Source organism: Perca fluviatilis, chromosome 20 (genome assembly GCF_010015445.1).
Source record: "Perca fluviatilis chromosome 20, GENO_Pfluv_1.0, whole genome shotgun sequence".
NCBI lineage: Eukaryota > Metazoa > Chordata > Actinopteri > Perciformes > Percidae > Perca > Perca fluviatilis.
Window position 1 is genome coordinate 10,458,558 of NC_053131.1, and position 17,721 is coordinate 10,476,278.

The 17,721-nt window shown below is 41.7% G+C and overlaps 1 protein-coding gene across 1 annotated transcript in view; it reads right to left on the reverse strand.

The window, feature by feature from the left end:
• Positions 1-208: 208 nt before the first annotated feature.
• Positions 209-17,721, reverse strand: part of map3k9 (mitogen-activated protein kinase kinase kinase 9) — a 29,959-nt gene continuing 12,446 nt past the window's right edge. The window contains exons 4-11 of the mRNA XM_039786474.1: positions 13,934-14,082; positions 12,573-12,748; positions 11,712-11,952; positions 10,145-10,267; positions 9,827-9,968; positions 8,462-8,574; positions 5,748-6,542; positions 209-2,111 (exon numbers count right to left, since the gene is read on the reverse strand). Of these exons, the coding sequence (XP_039642408.1) occupies positions 1,657-2,111; positions 5,748-6,542; positions 8,462-8,574; positions 9,827-9,968; positions 10,145-10,267; positions 11,712-11,952; positions 12,573-12,748; positions 13,934-14,082 (2,194 nt within the window). The 3' untranslated portion in view covers positions 209-1,656. The remainder of the gene's footprint in view (positions 2,112-5,747; positions 6,543-8,461; positions 8,575-9,826; positions 9,969-10,144; positions 10,268-11,711; positions 11,953-12,572; positions 12,749-13,933; positions 14,083-17,721) is intronic.

Below are 17,721 nucleotides of genomic sequence, written 5' to 3' on the forward strand. Positions count from 1 at the left end.
CCCAATTGAGATGCTGGAACCAGGGAATGTTTGGTATTTTTGCTTTAAAAAATGACAGTCAATTATCAAAAATAAAAAAAATAAAAAAAAAACAAAACCCAAATTTTTTTTTTTGTGGGGGAAAAAAACACCCCCCCCCCCCCCAAAAAAAAAAAAAAAAAAAAAAAACCTTTTAATATTTCATTTTTTTTTTTTTTTTTTTAAGACTTAAAATGCATGAAACAGACAAATGAATATGAAGCAAGTCAAATGTGGCTGCACTGAGTTCGAAGCCACATTTACCTCTAAAAACATTCATGGACACTGTCAAAAATCAAGGCAAATACAATGCATTATAAAAAAAATAAATAAATCAAATAAATGAATCCATAAATAAAATGAAATAAATCACTGCAAATATAAATAATCAGGACTGAACTTCCACATGCCACCAGGGCCTGCTTCACCCGTGTGCCACTCGACAGTCGTGCAGTTTGTCGCTTACATACTTTTACATCCCTCATTCTATCTTGATCAACAATTTATGAGGCAGACAAGTTACAGAGTAACAAATACAAAGTTCCCTTTTTTTTTTTTTAGTTTGGAGAAGCGTTTCTCAACCGCTGGGTCGGGATCCAAACAAGCTGCCCTGACAGGGTCACAAACAAAAAATGAACTCAATGGGGAATTAAGGAGTTCTTATATATTTGGTTGCGACTTCCTGACAGTGTTTCGGTTCCAGTTCAAACCCAAGCAGCAGTGACTTTCTTCTTATTGTATTACAGTTCACCGTACAGGGCTGGAGACGGCGTCAAGACATTTTATTGTATTAACACGCTTTTAAAACCGCAGGTTACTAATGCAAAGACCGACGTGCTCATAATATACAACAGCATCCCCCTGTCCCTGGGATATTACCGTGTACGTGTGATTGGTGATGACAGGTGCTCAGTGCAAAAAAAACAAAACAGGAATCCATCAGCCACTAGCGCAGGACAGTGAATTACACAGAGGAGTTCAAATAACACAATGCTTTTATCGACAAATTACAAAGAAGCAGAAACGGCGGGTTTTTTTGACGATGGGGGAAAAAAAACAAAAAAAACCTGAAGCTTTACATTCATGATGCTTTCAGAAAGTGCACTTCATTAAATGCACAATCCTGAACACAAGCTTGAAATAAAAAAAAAAAAGAAGAAGCACGTAAAGCCTCGTGGAACTGTCAAGGCCATTCTGCTATAAAGCCGTTAATCAGTGTATTCCCAAAGAAATCATTTACATCTTGAATGACAAATGACAGTAGTTTCTGTAAGTGAGAGAAACGAGAGAGAAAACGTGGTTATTCTGTCCCTCTAGTGCGTTACCAACCACACCTGGGTCCGATCATATTTTCTAACACTTTTCATGGTTTGTTTTTTAATGGTTTTTGATGCCATATTTAAGGGTTACCACAAATGGCAAATATCTGAAAGGTAAAATATTCACAGTAAATGTCTTCCTGTAATTTAGTGACCACAATTGTAGATGGGGAAAGGTGAGCCACCCCATGAAGTACTGATTAAAGCTAGAACAGATCCACTTTGTCAGTACTAGTTGACCCAGACCTGTAAGAATCCAAGAGGCTACCAGCAGGGACAGCCCTTGTGTTGGACCGGTGAAGGGCTGTCTGAGGCTGAGTTAGGACCAGAATCCAGGTCTGTAGCGGTAAGGGGAGTCTTTGGGGAAGTTGATCTCCGGTCTGCAGAGTGGGACGGTTCCATCCCGGCACTGGCCCTCGTCCAGCCGATCCAACAGGTTTTCCTTCTTGCGCGGGGAGTAGGGCGTCGGGGCCTCCATGGGGGTGGGCAGCACCACCGGGTCTCTACCAAACTCTACAGTCGGAGGAGTCTCTGTGCTGGAGGTGTGGGCGGGGGACTCGCCGTTACCCAGGTTGTGTCCGTTTCCCCTGGGCCTCGCGTCTGGCCAAAACACATCGCAGCGCGCTCGGGGTGAAGGCCGAGGCCGGGCCACAAAGTCAAGGGTTTTGGGGCGTTCAGGAGCACAGCGACGACGGGGAGTTGGAGGGAACACGAGATTCGGATCAGGGAGCCGGGGTACCTCAGGACAGTCGTCTTTTAAACCTCTGAAGCTACCTGAAGGGGAAAAAAGAAAAACAACTCGAGAAAATCTAACATCATATTTTCCAGTCGTGAAATTTAAAAGGTATTGTGGAGGATTTTCTTTTTCCGGGTGGATCATCAAGACTATTGGTCCTCCTAGTTGTCAATCATTCTGGCGCTATGTTTACGTAAGGCCGTCGTACGTGCTCGTCCCTAGGGTAGTTTTCGCTTTCTGCGCATGAATACTTTCAGGTGTATATGTGTGGTGAGCTACGAGTGTCTACGAAAGGTACGACAAGAAGAGAAAGGCCTCTGAAGAAAGAAACAAGACCGGAGTGTTTTTGGGAGAATGTTTCACACGCTGGCGTGCGCTAAAAGCACAGGTTGGGCTCTCCACTGATGCCTCAGTCGCGAAGTTTCTACTCGACAGGTAAAGTTTGGCGTGCTATTTGGAGAAATCCATTTAAAATCACTGCTAGTGAAAGTTGATGTAAGCTATGATTAGCGATGCTAGCCCTGGCACCAGTCACGCACCGCACAGACACGGTAAACATCTCAATTTGTGAAAAAGTGCAAATCTTCTTTTGGAGAGTAGGCTTGTATGAGCCATGCCGACAGCAACTTGTAAACAGTGCACTCTCGTGCACACGTTTAATAGGCGTTACATCTCGGGAGCAGGCAGAGTGTTGCGCATGTGCATTTTTTCAAAAAGTGGAGAGGGCGGATCTTTTCTAAAATTCGTGAAAATCCTCCACTATACCTTTTAACTAAGTACATTTAGTCAAGTAGGCTACTGCACTTAAGTACAAAAGCTACTTGTACTTTACGTGAGTCTTTTCTTTCCATGCCACTTTCTACTTCTACTACGCAACGTTTCAGAGAGAAATATTGTTGTACTTTATACTCCACTACATTCATCTGACAGCTTTAGTTACTAGTTACCTTACTAGTAACTTACAACTACTAATTTTATTTTTACAAAAGATTTTTGCACACAAAAATGTAGTTTATAAATTATGTTTTATTATAAATTAAACTACCCAACAATACGACGGCCTACAAGTCCAGCTGAAATGATTAGACCATTAAACACTTAGTTGATTGACAGAACTGTTTTGATTTTTCTGTATTGAGTACTTTTACTTTTTATACTTAAGTACATTTTCCTGATGATACTTACATACTTTTACTTAAGTAACATTTTCAATGCAGGACTTTTACTCGTAACTCGAGTATTTTTACAGTGTGGCACTTTAATTATGCTCATTTTCAGGTTCATAATTGTATTTAGAGGTTATATCAGAATAGGTTTACGTGGTTTAATTTTCAAAGAACACCATATTTTTGTTGTACTGTGCATTGCTGCAGCTCCTCTTTTCACCCTGTGTGTTGAGCTCTCTGTTTTAGCTACAGAGTGAGGCATCTCACTTATATTAAATCTTTGTTGGGAGTCGCACATGCTCAGTAGCTAGGTAAGGACTACTAGCCAGTCAGAAGCAGAGCATGAGGGCGTGCCACGCTAGCAGCTAGGCGAGCATTATAACGTGTGTTACAAAGTGATGCACGTTTGTCTCTGAAGTAAAGGCTGGACTACAATAGAGCTGTTTGGAGCAGTTTGGGAACAGTGTTTTCTGTTGGAGATGGTAAGTCCCTTTGGGGTGGACTTTGGGCTTTTTCACTTTGTAAACCTATAACATGCACAAAAAAGATATAACACAATAAAGGAAAGGGAAAAAGCCAAAAAGCGTAATACGTAATATGAGCACTTTAAAGGTCCCATGACATGGTGCTCTTTGGATGCTTATATATAGACCTTAGTGGTCCCCTAATACTGTATCTGAAGTCTCTTTTATATAGACCTTAGTGGTCCCCTAATACTGTATCTGAAGTCTCTTTTATATAGACCTTAGTGGTCCCCTAATACTGTATCTGAAGTCTCTTTTATATAGACCTTAGTGGTCCCCTAATACTGTATCTGAAGTCTCTTTTATATAGACCTTAGTGGTCCCTTAATACTGTATCTGAAGTCTCTTTTATATAGACCTTAGTGGTCCCCTAATACTGTATCTGAAGTCCCTTTTATATAGACCTTAGTGGTCCCCTAATACTGTATCTGAAGTCTCTTTTATATAGGCCTTAGTGGTCCCCTAATACTGTATCTGAAGTCTCTTTTATATAGACCTTAGTGGTCCCCTAATACTATATCTGAAGTCTCTTTTATATAGACCTTAGTGGTCCCCTAATACTGTATCTGAAGTCTCTTTTATATAGGCCTTAGTGGTCCCCTAATACTGTATCTGAAGTCTCTTTTATATAGACCTTAGTGGTCCCCTAATACTGTATCTGAAGTCTCTTTTATATAGACCTTAGTGGTCCCTTAATACTGTATCTGAAGTCTCTTTTATATAGACCTTAGTGGTCCCCTAATACTGTATCTGAAGTCTCTTTTATATAGACCTTAGTGGTCCCCTAATACTGTATCTGAAGTCTCTTTTATATAGGCCTTAGTGGTCCCCTAATACTGTATCTGAAGTCTCTTTTATATAGACCTTAGTGGTCCCCTAATACTGTATCTGAAGTCTCTTTTATATAGACCTTAGTGGTCCCCTAATACTGTATCTGAAGTCTCTTTTATATAGACCTTATTGGTCCCCTAATACTGTATCTGAAGTCTCTTTTATATAGACCTTAGTGGTCCCCTAATACTGTATCTGAAGTCTCTTTTATATAGACCTTAGTGGTCCCCTAATACTGTATCTGAAGTCTCTTTTATATAGACCTTAGTGGTCCCCTAATACTGTATCTGAAGTCTCTTTTATATAGACCTTAGTGGTCCCCTAATACTGTATCTGAAGTCTCTTTTATATAGACCTTAGTGGTCCCCTAATACTGTATCTGAAGTCTCTTTCCTGAAATTCAGCCTTGGTGCAGAATTACAGCCACTAGAGCCAGTCCCACAATGAGCTTTCCTTAGTATGTGCCATTTCTGTGTCTGTAGCTATTGAGGAGGAGAGAAGGGGGGGGCAAGGTGGAGGGTGGGGGTGTGGCCTTGACCAACTGCCACTTTGCTTGTTTGAAAGCCATGATGTCTCTCTCTCATGGGTGGGCCAAATTCTCTGGGTGGGCAAATCAGAGAAAGGGGAGGTAACCTTTCTCCTTATGACCTCATAAGGAGAAGATTCCAGATCGGCCCATCTGAGCTTTCATTTTCTCAAAGGCAGAGCAGGATACCCAGGGCTCGGTTTACACCCATCGCCATTTCTAGCCACTGGGGGACCATAGGCAGGCTGGGGGAACGCATATTAATGTTAAAAAAAACTCATAAAGTGAAATTTTCATGCCATGGGACCTTTAAGTAAAAGATCTGAATACTTCTTCCACCACTGGTATTTCCAGACTGGAATTTATTGGGCAAGCCCAATATTTAGGGTGGTTGTTATCAGGCCAGTGATTTATTGACAGTGATTTATTATATATGTCAGGTGTCGGCCAATAAAGAACACCATTATAACTGTATGATTGAGGCTGCTCTGTGGGTGAACTGAATATCATAAAACAAAAAAAAAATATCTACATGTCAGTATCAACCTTCAAAAACCTGTAGCGGTAAAAACTCAAAATCCCACGAGAGCACATCTAGTTGGAATTAAAGAAGACCCAAGACTTTACCTGTGTTCTCTAATGCAGTTCTTTCTATCAATGGTTCCAGATTATTAGAAGGGCAGCTCTTCTTGATGGCCCCGTCTGATGGGGTCCTACGGAGGCTGCGGGAGGAACTCGGGGCCGATGGTACGTGCGTGGGTGTGAGAGACTGCCGGGGGTTACGTTTGAAGCTCTCGAGGTGGGTGTTGACCAGTGGGTTGACGGGGGGGGATTGGACGGCCTGATGCTGTGAGGGAGGAGGCGGGAACGGAAGATGCCGGAGCGGCGAGGCGGGGCAGCAGGCCAACAACTCCTCGCTGTCAGGGCGCAGCAGCGAGCGGGTGGAGTTGCAGTCGGACGCCGACGACAGGGACAGCAGTGTGTAAGTGGAGGGCAGGCCTCGCTCGGGCAGCGATGGCGCCGAGGGTTTCAGCGGGCTCTCCCGCCGGAACAGTCTGTGCGTCTGGGGGCTGGTGCTCCGCCTCTGGCCCCCTGTTCTGTGGAAGAATCCCTCCCATCGGGATTTGACGCTCTCCTCCGGCGGGGCCAGAGTTAGCAGGCTGCAACCCATCCCGACGGCTGCCAGCAGAGCTCCACAGCCCAGCAGGACCAGCTCAGACCGCCGGCCCCCGCCGGGGCTCTTCCTGCATGGCGACGCTCCTGGAACCTGGCTGCTGGGGCAGTACTCGTCTCCATCTCCATCTCCATCGCCGTCAGCAGCAGCAGCAGCAGCCGTGTGGCCCTCCTTATGGAAGGGGATGCAGAGGTAGGACTGACCAGAAGCTGCTCCTGGCTCAGTAGTGAAGCAGCAGTCTTCATTTTCTAAAAAAAACAGGATCATTCGCATGTTTTTATTTCATTTTTTTTTTTTTTGGGGGGGAATATTTTATAATCAAATTTTCAATTTAATGAAACATACAAAAACTCAAAAAAATCAAATAACTCCAAATTCCTTCCCTGACCCACCTACTTACGAACTAAGGAAGACCCTACTTCCCCCCCCCCCTCCTCTCTCTTAAGCAAGGTTGTATGTGTGTGTGGGTGCACATTTGTATAGGTGTGTGTATGTACATGTACATATATGTAGATCCTGTTATCCTGATTTGCGCATGGTTGGTTGTGTATGTGTTTTTATGGTGTAAACTTTGAAAAAACTCAAATAAATATAATAATAAAAAAAAAAAGACCCTACTCAAAAGGAGTATGTGATTTATAAAAAGGCAATGTAAAGAGACAATATAGCTTCATGATGACCAGTGGCCTATCATTTAAAATTAGGTCTGCTATATGAGTGGGCAAGGTTGCCAAACCTCGAGAAAGATGGTATATTCATTTCTAAGAGTATACGTGACCCTTTCAAGTGGAATACATGTATTCATTTCCCGAAGCCATCTAGCAACAGGGAGATGGGAATCTGACTTCCACGTGATGAATCATTGACATGCTAATATCAAACTGGATGTCTCATAAAGCACGTCAACTGAAGCATACACATAGATGACCAGAATGTGGAGATATATTCACAGACACGATAGTTCATGTTGCACAGTGGACAAGCCCTGCATGCCGCGTGACAGTTCTTCTAAAAACATGAAGCGACTTGAGGCCTACTGCCACATCGTCACTTGGATTCCATCCATCCGAGTTTGTTTTGCCGAGTGCGGGAGATGCTTTTTCAGGGAGCAGCTTGTTTACGTGCTAACAGTAACAAACATCTATCACATCTGGGAGTTTCTCGGGTCAACCACAAAGAGCTGTGTTGGACTGGAAGTAGCTCGCTCACTCCATGTTGTTCCCAGCCAGTCTGCCACTTCACTAATCTTTAGACTAAACAGGGTTTCCGCAGGGAAAAAAAGACTTTAATTATTTGGGCGCCCGGATAGCTCAGTTGGTAGAGCAGGCGCACATATGTAGAGATTTACTCCTCAACGCAGCTGGCCCAGGTTCGACTCCCTTTGCTGCATGTCATTCCCCCCTCTCTCTCACCCCTTTCATGTCTTCTGCTGTCCTATCAAAATAAAGGCTGAAAATGCCCCCCCCCCCTCCCAAAAAAAAAAAAAAGTATTGTGTTCTAGGTCTTTAACCTTTTGGGGCATTTTAGCCTTTAATAGACAGGACAGCTGTAGACAGGAAAAGGGGGGAGAGGGACATGCAGCCGATCGCCACAGGTCGACCTCGAACCCTGAGCCGCTGCGTCGAGGACTGAGCCACTGCATATGGACCCCGCTCTACCAGGTCAACTACCCAGGCGCCTGTTCTTTAATCATTTTAAAACAGGTCTTAATTTCCCTACATCCATGTAACGCTACCCATATGACGCTACCTTTAATGCTCATTCAAATGCTCCTGCAGTTCTTTAAAGGTGTTTTTTTTTTTTTTTTCCTTTCTTTCGCTAGTCCAAATAGAATTTGCTGTAGTACGACTACAAATGAATGAGCGGTGTTGCTCTGGGTCCTCCACGCGATGACTAGACACCAGTCCTGTGATGCGAATGAGGAGATCGGAGAATTCTTTCAGACGTTGTTTCCCGGACTCGGACATCTGACGGGGTTTTTGTTTTTATGTAGTGATATAGGTCTTAAATTCCATTCATAAATGGTCTTAAAAAAAAAAAAAAAAAAAAAGTCTAAAAAATGTGACTTGGCAAAAACCTGCAGAAGCCCTGCTACAGCTGTATTGTCATGTGGAGTGTGCATACCGTATGCCGGACAAAATAGACGTAATAAGCTGGTCCTGCTTACCCATCTCCACCAGGCTTGGCACTCCAGGCACTGCTGGACTGTGTCTGGGGGATCTGCGAAGGTTCGGGGCGCTGCAGGACCGCTGCCTGCCGCCTTCATGGGGAGGTTTCACACTGCCAGGTAGAAAGGATGAAGATGGATTTTGTTTTGTAAAAGTAACAAGTATGCTATCTTTATGTGAACTGACCTATTATTTATATTTATATATATATATATATATATATATATATATATATATATATAAAAAAAACATTAACTGAAAACATTAAGATTATTTGGAGAAAGTGGGTAAAAGACCATAGCTGCGTTCCGTTCCACAGTGTGCATAAAGCGTACTCCTTACTCCCTGTTTAGGAATGTCAGTTAAGGGAACTTCCCTCGGTTAAGGCTACATGGAATATAGCTAGGGCGATGACAGTTAAGTGTAGGCACTAAAACGACTCGTCGAAAAAGATCATGGTTTGGATTAAAACCCTTCAGAGGAACGAGCACGCGTTTCCTGGGTGAAGGAATAAAAAATATATTATTATATTGTATTGGACTTTGTGAGATTTTGCGTAATTTTGAGGAACTTCCGGCCAGAGCTGTATCCCTACTAGCCACAACCATTTCCCTTGACAACATTCCTCCATTTGGAACACCGTGCAACGTCACCAACGTAGATATTGCTTCTTCCGTGTGTTACCCTGCTGCCTTTTAAAGTTTTTGCACCCTCATCCTTGTATAAATGGCAGAATCATCTTAAATCAGACTACCTACCAACAATCACACAGTTTAAAATTAGTATAAAGGACAATTTGAGTACTAAATGCACATGTGCTGTTACTGGGCGCTGCTGGTGATTAAATTGCCAACTGTCTTTTTCTGTTTTATGTTGTTTGTTTTTCACTGTATATTTAATTATGGAACTATTCTACTGCTGTCTTGGCCAGGACTCCCTTGAAAAAGAGATTCTGAATCTCAATGGGATTATTTCCTGCTAAAATAAAGGTTAATAAAAAAAATAACCCTAACCCCTAACCCTAACACCTTGGATACGATGCTGCGACTGTGGTAATTTGACATTACTGAAACTTATTCTGTTGAAATGTACTGTATGTAACTTAATGAATGGGATTTGATTATTCTACAAGATGTACAGTGTCATCCCAGCGAGGTGCTATGACTGATGGGTAATCTTGCTTGTCAACTTCCGGCGAAGTGATGAACCGGTGTTCAGTTCTGGCCTACACAGTTCACGGTTCCCTTTGAACGGAGCAGGTTTGCTCCCTAAAGTTTTTGTAATCTTACTTAACATGGCTGAAACCCCTGTGCGGTCCACTTTGCAGGGAACGACCAGGCGATCGCCCCCGTTTCTAGACTCACCTGGCATCAGCGCTGTGCTCTCTGTATGGGCCACACCCGCGGGACCTGCCCTTTTTCCTGGAGCCCTTCCTCTCACCCTCCTCTTCATCCTGCTGAAACCCTGTGCTGCGACCCAAGGCTGTATATCCCTCCCGCGGAGTGACTGCAAAACAATACGTTTACGAGAATGGATATCAAGGGCAAACATTAAAATAGCTTGTAATGAATATATACTGAACTGAGAAAGCCTTGGAGGATACACACAGTCTGTGGTCAGTGGTATTAATGATCCAGTCAACTGAAATCCCATTTTAAACCTAAGATTGTGATGGTGCTTACGTTGGATGGCTCTCAGGCGAGGCAGCATGGGCGGACTGCTCGGAGGACTGGAACTGCTGTTGAGCAAACTCCTCCGCCGATCATGTGACGGAGACGCCTGCACTGTGATCTTGTGCTGAAAATCTAAAATTAGGGTTTCAAAGAAAACACATTCAACTTCTGAGAAAATCTTTCAATCTGATTGACACATTTCTAAGAAACTCTAATAACAAACACTGGACATTTAAAGCGGCTATATGTAACTTTTACTTATTAAGTAAAATAATAAGTAAATTGCATATGCAATCTTTCTCAGGGGCCCTGTGTGATTAGGCAGATAAATCAATATCGTCACCTTCCTAAAATAATGGCCTAAGTCATTTTTTTCTGTTTTTTCAGAAAACACAAACATCTGAACGGCCTAAGTCACATGCTTGACATAGGCCATTATACTAAAGATGTAGAATCACATGACCTGTTCAACTGAGGATGTAGGCAATTTTACCAGCACCATGAGGAGATGATTTAGGCAAAAATAAAAAATGTTGTCAAAAAATGACTTAGGCGATTATTTTAGGAAGGTGACGATATGTAACATCATAGCAACAATATCAGATCGTAATGATGGTATAGCAAAGCTAAACATCAATCAGGTAACACGTGCGCTGACATTGAATTTTTAAAGACAACATACATTACTCAACATTTCTGTAAGTGCGCCAGTGTTAGCTAACCATGTCATTTTCAACTGCCCATCTACAATGAAAAACTGCCTGCATTAAACCCATCTACGATTTTAGTTTATGCATTTTTACAGTTGCTAGTTACCTAATGAGACTAGAAGTTGGACAGACAGTTCATCACATTGAGTGAACTGCTGGGACGAGAACTTGACCAGACAGACAAGGCCAAGAGCGACCATACGGTCCTTAAAGGCTTGGCAACACTCACAAGCTCAAATACCACAACGTTTTGGGATCATTTCCTTGATATTGACGATGTAACAATATTTGAGGCAGCGGTGATGTTGCTGATAAAAGAAGTTCACTTTAAACCAGGGGTGGGTGTGATAGGTTTAGTGGAAAAAAATATTAGTAATATATGAAGATCATGTCCACGTAGGTGGCCTCTTGTTTAAGTCTATAAAGCTGCAAAATACCTAATGGACCCTTTTAAGGTCCTTAAAAGACAACATTTAAAGTGAAATATGATTATTATGTCCAAATATACACATGACATATTATCTTTTATCCCAATATCCCAACTAACTCTAACTTGACTCAATATAAAAAATAAAAACATACTGTTGACTTACAATATCCCAACTCTATTTTTTCTTTTTTGGAGGCATTTTTGGCCTTTAATTCCACAGGACAGATGAAGACATGAAAGGGGAGAGAGAAGGGGAATGACATGCAGCGAAGGGCCGCAGGTCGGAGTCGAACCCGCGGCCGCTGTGTCGAGGAGTAAACTTCTACATATGCGCGCCTGCTCTACCGACTGAGCTAGCCCGGCCACATCCCAACTCTAACTTGATTCAGTTTGAAAACATACTGTTGACGTAGACTGGACAGCTTGTCTGCGGTACCTGAAGGCAGGCTGATCCTGTTCCCGTCCTTGAGTTTAAGGCGGTTGCGGCGGAACTTGCCCTGCCTGCTCTCCACGTGCGGCTTCTCCTGGTAGAGCTGGTGAATGATGATGTTGAGCTCCCGCTCCAGGATGTGGATCTCCCGCTCGGCTAGCTCCTGCTCGCGCCTCCTCAGCGCCTCCTCTTGGCATTTCTGCTGCAGTGCGGCCTGGGTCAGCTCCTCCTCCCACGATCGCAGCTCCTGAGCCAACAAAAAGAAGAAGAGGTGAAGGAACAACCTGTAAAACGGTATTCAGGTACTTAACTGAAGTAAAATGACTAATACCACACTGTAAAACTACTTTGTCAAAAGTAAAAGCTCTGCGTTGAAAATTTTACTTAAGTTAAAGTATGTAAATATAATCATGAAAATGTACTTAAAGTATTCAAAGTAAAATGCAGAAAAATCCTCACATTTTAGAAGCTGGAAACGATCCAAACAGTTCTGTCAATCAACTAAAAGTTTATTCGGATAATCATTTAATTTATAAACTGCATGCGTTTTGTCCTAATTTGTAAAGTAACTAAATCAGTCAGATGAATGTAGTGGAGTTAAAAGTACAATATTTCAACAACATTTCTCTCTGAGATGTAGCGGAGTAGAAGTAGAAAGTAGCATGAAAAGAAAAGACTCAAGTAAAGTACAAGTACCTCAACATTTGTACTTAAGTACAGCACTTGAGTAAATGTACTTAGTTACATTTCACCACTGAAAACAGCTGCATTGAACTTCCAACCTTCAACATCCTAAAATAAACAGATTCCAATATGCATGTCATTAGAGACGAGCCTAAACTCAACCCTAGGACCTCTCGTCTTTACCTTCTCCTTGGTCCTCAGTTGATCAAACATTTCCTGGATCTCCAGTTTCCAGTCATCCTGCAGAGAGTGGAAGGACTCTGCTGGCATCTCAAAAAAGCCTGACTCCTCGATGGCCGTCAGCTGGTCCAGAATAATGGTGAACTGCGGCCGGGAGTGAGGGTCCGGGCTCCAGCATTCTGTGGCACGAGTGGAAAAAATGTGTGGGCTAATTTTGCCTCAGCCAAAAAATTATTTTGGCCCTTCAAATGGTTCCAGAAAGTGATCAACTTTTCAGTTTTAAAGGTCCCATGACATGGTGCTCTTTGGGTGCTTTTATATAGACCTTAGTGGTCCCCTAATACTGTATCTGAAGTCTCTTTTATATAGACCTTAGTGGTCCCTAATACTGTATCTGAAGTCTCTTTTATATAGACCTTAGTGGTCCCCTAATACTGTATCTGAAGTCTCTTTTATATAGACCTTAGTGGTCCCCTAATACTGTATCTGAAGTCTCTTTTATATAGGCCTTAGTGGTCCCCTAATACTGTATCTGAAGTCTCTTTTATATAGACCTTAGTGGTCCCCTAATACTGTATCTGAAGTCTCTTTTATATAGGCCTTAGTGGTCCCCTAATACTGTATCTGAAGTCTCTTTTATATAGACCTTAGTGGTCCCCTAATACTGTATCTGAAGTCTCTTTCCCGAAATTCAGCCTTGGTGCAGAACTACAGCCACTAGAGCCAGTCCCACAATGAGCTTTCCTTAGGATGTGCCATTTTTGTGTCTGTAGCTATTGAGGAGGAGAGAGGGGGGGGGGGCAAGGTGGAGGGTGGGGGTGTGGCCTTGACCAACTGCCACTTTGCTCGTTTGAAAGCCATGATGTCTCTCTCTCATGGGTGGGCCAAATTCTCTGGGCGGGCAAATCAGAGAAAGGGGAGGTAACCTTTCTCCTTATGACCTCATAAGGAGAAGATTCCAGATCGGTCCATCTGAGCTTTCATTTTCTCAAAGGCAGAGCAGGATACCCAGGGCTCGGTTTACACCTATCACCATTTCTAGCCACTGGGGGACCATAGGCAGGCTGGGGGAACGCATATTAATGTTAAAAAACCTCATAAAGTGAAATTTTCATGCCATGGGACCTTTAATTTTGCTACTCTGTTATTTTTCAGAGGCTTTTCCTGGTGCAGTGGATACACTTACTTTTCTATAATAATTATTCAATAAATGTTCAATGGTATCTTTCTAGCACATAACCTGACACTTATTTTTTGCCTGTGACTCTCCATTACAAAATGTTTGCACACAGTTTCAGACAATTTCCATTTAATCTTGAGGTTAATGCTTCGCTTTGAGCAGAAAGGTATTTGGTTTCTCTTACCTTCCATAAGACGTGCAAATGGCTCAGGACAGGTCAAGGGAACTGGCAAAGCCAGCTTGTTCATTGCCACCCCGTAAGCCACTGCGAGACCATCGATACCCCGAAACGGAACTTCTCCTGTCAGCAGCTCCCACAACAGCACGCCGTAACTTGGAAAGTGGAAAGAAAAACAATTTAGATATACTGTACACCTTTTTTTATGTTTCAGGCTACAATAATCTCCTTAGATTAGGGGCTTGGTGGAAGTGTAAAAACACCTTTTGCACAATAACAATGTGGTTCCGAAGATACAGCAAATGTGTGTATGACCAGATGAATGTCAAGCGTGACGTTTCCTGGATAACGGCGAGAGTCTACAGCAAAGCCCGCTGCTTGAATAGAAATCAAAAACGGATTAGAATGGCATTATTTTGCACTCGCGTAAATACCGAGGTGAGAGAGAAAGTCTCAACAGAGCAGTGCAGCGGCCGACAGATCCATGTGACTAATGCCAACACACACACACACACACACACACACACAGACTAAATGACCAGCAACAAATCAAATAAACCAGGAAAAAGTGGGTTAGGATTATTGAGTATTTATAGTTACGTAGTCGGTTACTGCTTCCGTCATAAATCCATGAACCCAATTCTAGCAAAATGTGAGCAACTTAACATCAGCCAGGGATCAAACAATCCAATTAAACAGACCAAAGGAAACCATTGAAATGATTCAGGATTATCATTTGACCAATTTTTTGATTCTGCACTAGCACGTATAAACATCGATTAGGGAGAGTAATTCCCCCTTCCCTGGTCAGCACTCCTGAGGACATCTGCCTTCCTATCATTACCGTTACAATGCATGCTGCCTTCTCTGGGCTCACACCCTAATCCTGTTTAAGAGGGAAACCCCACATTCAGTCAGAAATAGCCGACCTGCACACTTACGGTACGGCACGTGTGAGGACAACACAACAGATTGTCAGAGAGAGAAAAAAATAAAAATAAATAAATAAATAAATAAATAGGTGAGACTTATGACACATGGCATTAAAGCAACATCATAGCGTCACTGCACCGTGAAAATGAATCACATATAAATGACAAACTTAAATGAGATCTTCCCATAGTAGGGGGTGCATGATATATCGACTCAATATCGTTATCGCGATATCACGTTGCACATTATATTATATTGAAAGGGTCACAATAAGTGTGCAATATTTTGTTTATCTTGTGGAGCGCTGCGTCCCGTCCGTTGGCTGTGCGGGTTAGTTGGGTTTGATTTGGAGCCCGCTTCAAACGCTGTAATGATCATCATTTCATTGGCCAGTTACCGTGCCACTTGCACAGGTTGGTGCACGTCAGCGCACGGGTCCAGTACGTGACAAACCCTATGGAGCGTACCACGTGTGTGCATATTTCGACAGAGTGACCGTGTAAGTGAACAAATAGAGACAACCAAACGGAACGAATCAGAGAAGTGCAAGAAAAGTTGTGTCCTGTTCTCTTTATTTATCTATTTTATACTGTCCAACCAGTAGAACATGTCCTGTTCTGTAGACATGGTCCTTATTTATCTATTTTATACTGTCCAACCAGTAAAACATGTCCTGTTCTGTAGATATGGTCCTTATTTATCTATTTTATACTGTCCAACCAGTAGAACATGTCCTTATTTATCTATTTTATACTGTCCAACCAGTAAAACATGTCCTGTTATGTAGACATGGTCCTTATTTATCTATTTTATACTGTGCAACCAGTAAAACATGTCCTGTTCTGTAGATATGGTCCTTATTTATATATTTTATACTGTCCCACCAGTAAAACATGTCCTGTTCTGTAGACATGGTCCTTATTTATCTATTTTATACTGTGCAACCAGTAAAACATGTCCTGTTCTGTAGACATGGTCCTTATTTATATATTTTATACTGTCCAACCAGTAAAACATGTCCTGTTCTGTAGATATGGTCCTTATTTATATATTTTATACTGTCCAACCAGTAAAACATGTCCTTATTTATCTATTTTATACTGTCCAACCAGTAAAACATGTCCTGTTCTGTAGACATGGTCCTTATTTATATATTTTATACTGTCCAACCAGTAAAACATGTCCTGTTCTGTAGATATGGTCCTTATTTATATATTTTATACTGTCCAACCAGTAAAACATGTCCTGTTCTGTAGACATGGTCCTTATTTATCCATTTTATACTGTCCAACCATTAAAACATGTCCTGTTCTGTAGATATGGTCCTTATTTATCTATTTTATACTGTCCAACCAGTAAAACATGTCCTGTTCTGTAGACATGGTCTTTCTTTATCTATTTTATACTGTCCAACCAGTAAAACATGTCCTTATTTATCTATTTTATACTGTCCAACCATTAAAACATGTCCTGTTCTGTAGACATGGTCCTTATTTATCTATTTTATACTGTGCAACCAGTAAAACATGTCCTTATTTATCTATTTTATACTGTCCAACCATTAAAACATGTCCTGTTCTGTAGACATGGTCCTTATTTATCCATTTTATACTGTGCAACCAGTAAAACATGTCCTTATTTATCTATTTTATACTGTCCAACCAGTAAAACATGTCCTGTTCTGTAGACATGGTCCTTATTTATCCATTTTATACTGTGCAACCAGTAAAACATGTCCTTATTTATCTATTTTATACTGTCCAACCATTAAAACATGTCCTGTTCTGTAGACATGGTCCTTATTTATCTATTTTATACTGTCCAACCATTAAAACATGTCCTGTTCTGTAGACATGGTCCTTATTTATCCATTTTATACTGTCCAACCAGTAAAACATGTCCTGTTCTGTAGACATGGTCCTTATTTATTTATTCATTCATTCATGTTGTACCAGTCCAAAATGACTGATATACGTCTATATCGCAATATAATCGATATTGCAATATCACATTTTGTCAATGTCGTGCAACCCTATGCCATATGCTAGGTCATGTTTGCCTTGCTGGGGCTAATGATTATTTACAGTCTCGATTAATCTGCCGATTACACTCTGTTGAGCCCATGAATCACTAGCTCTAGAAAGAGGGCTCAGAGCCCACAGTGATGACTCGCTTAGTATGACCAGCAGTCCAAAGCCCATAGTTATTCCCTTTACTATAATGGTATACAATCTAAAAACAGCATGGCTCACATTTGAAAAGCCAATACTATTGAGGTTTGTCCTTTTTGCTTAAAATATGACTTGGCAACTTGATAACTGATTCATCTTTTGTCGATCAACTACTGTAACCAGTTCACTAATCACTAATATGTTTGATCTACTGAAAGATAGCACAGACTACCTACACCGAGCCAATTTAATTTAATTTTTTAATTTTAAAAGATTATTTATTGGGCTTTCCCACCTTTATTTGATAGGACAGCTAGGTGAGAAAGGGGAGAGAGAGAGAGAGAGAGAGAGAGGGAGAGAGGGGAAAAGACATGCAGGAAATCGTCACAGGTCAGATTCGAACCCTGGACCTCTGCGTCGAGGCATAAACCTCTCAGTATATGTGCGCCTGCTCTACCCACTGCTTCAACCCGGGCACACACCTTGACATTTTTATGCATAAAAACATTTCTGTCATCTATAAATTTATGAATTTCATTCTTTATATTTCTTTTTCTAATTCTTATTATTTACTCTTATAATTACCTCCGCTAAGGAGGTGAGGTTTTGTGTTTTCGGATTGTTGCCTTGTCAGCAGGATTAATGGAATAACTACTGGCCCGGTTTTCATTAAACTTGCTGGAAGGGACC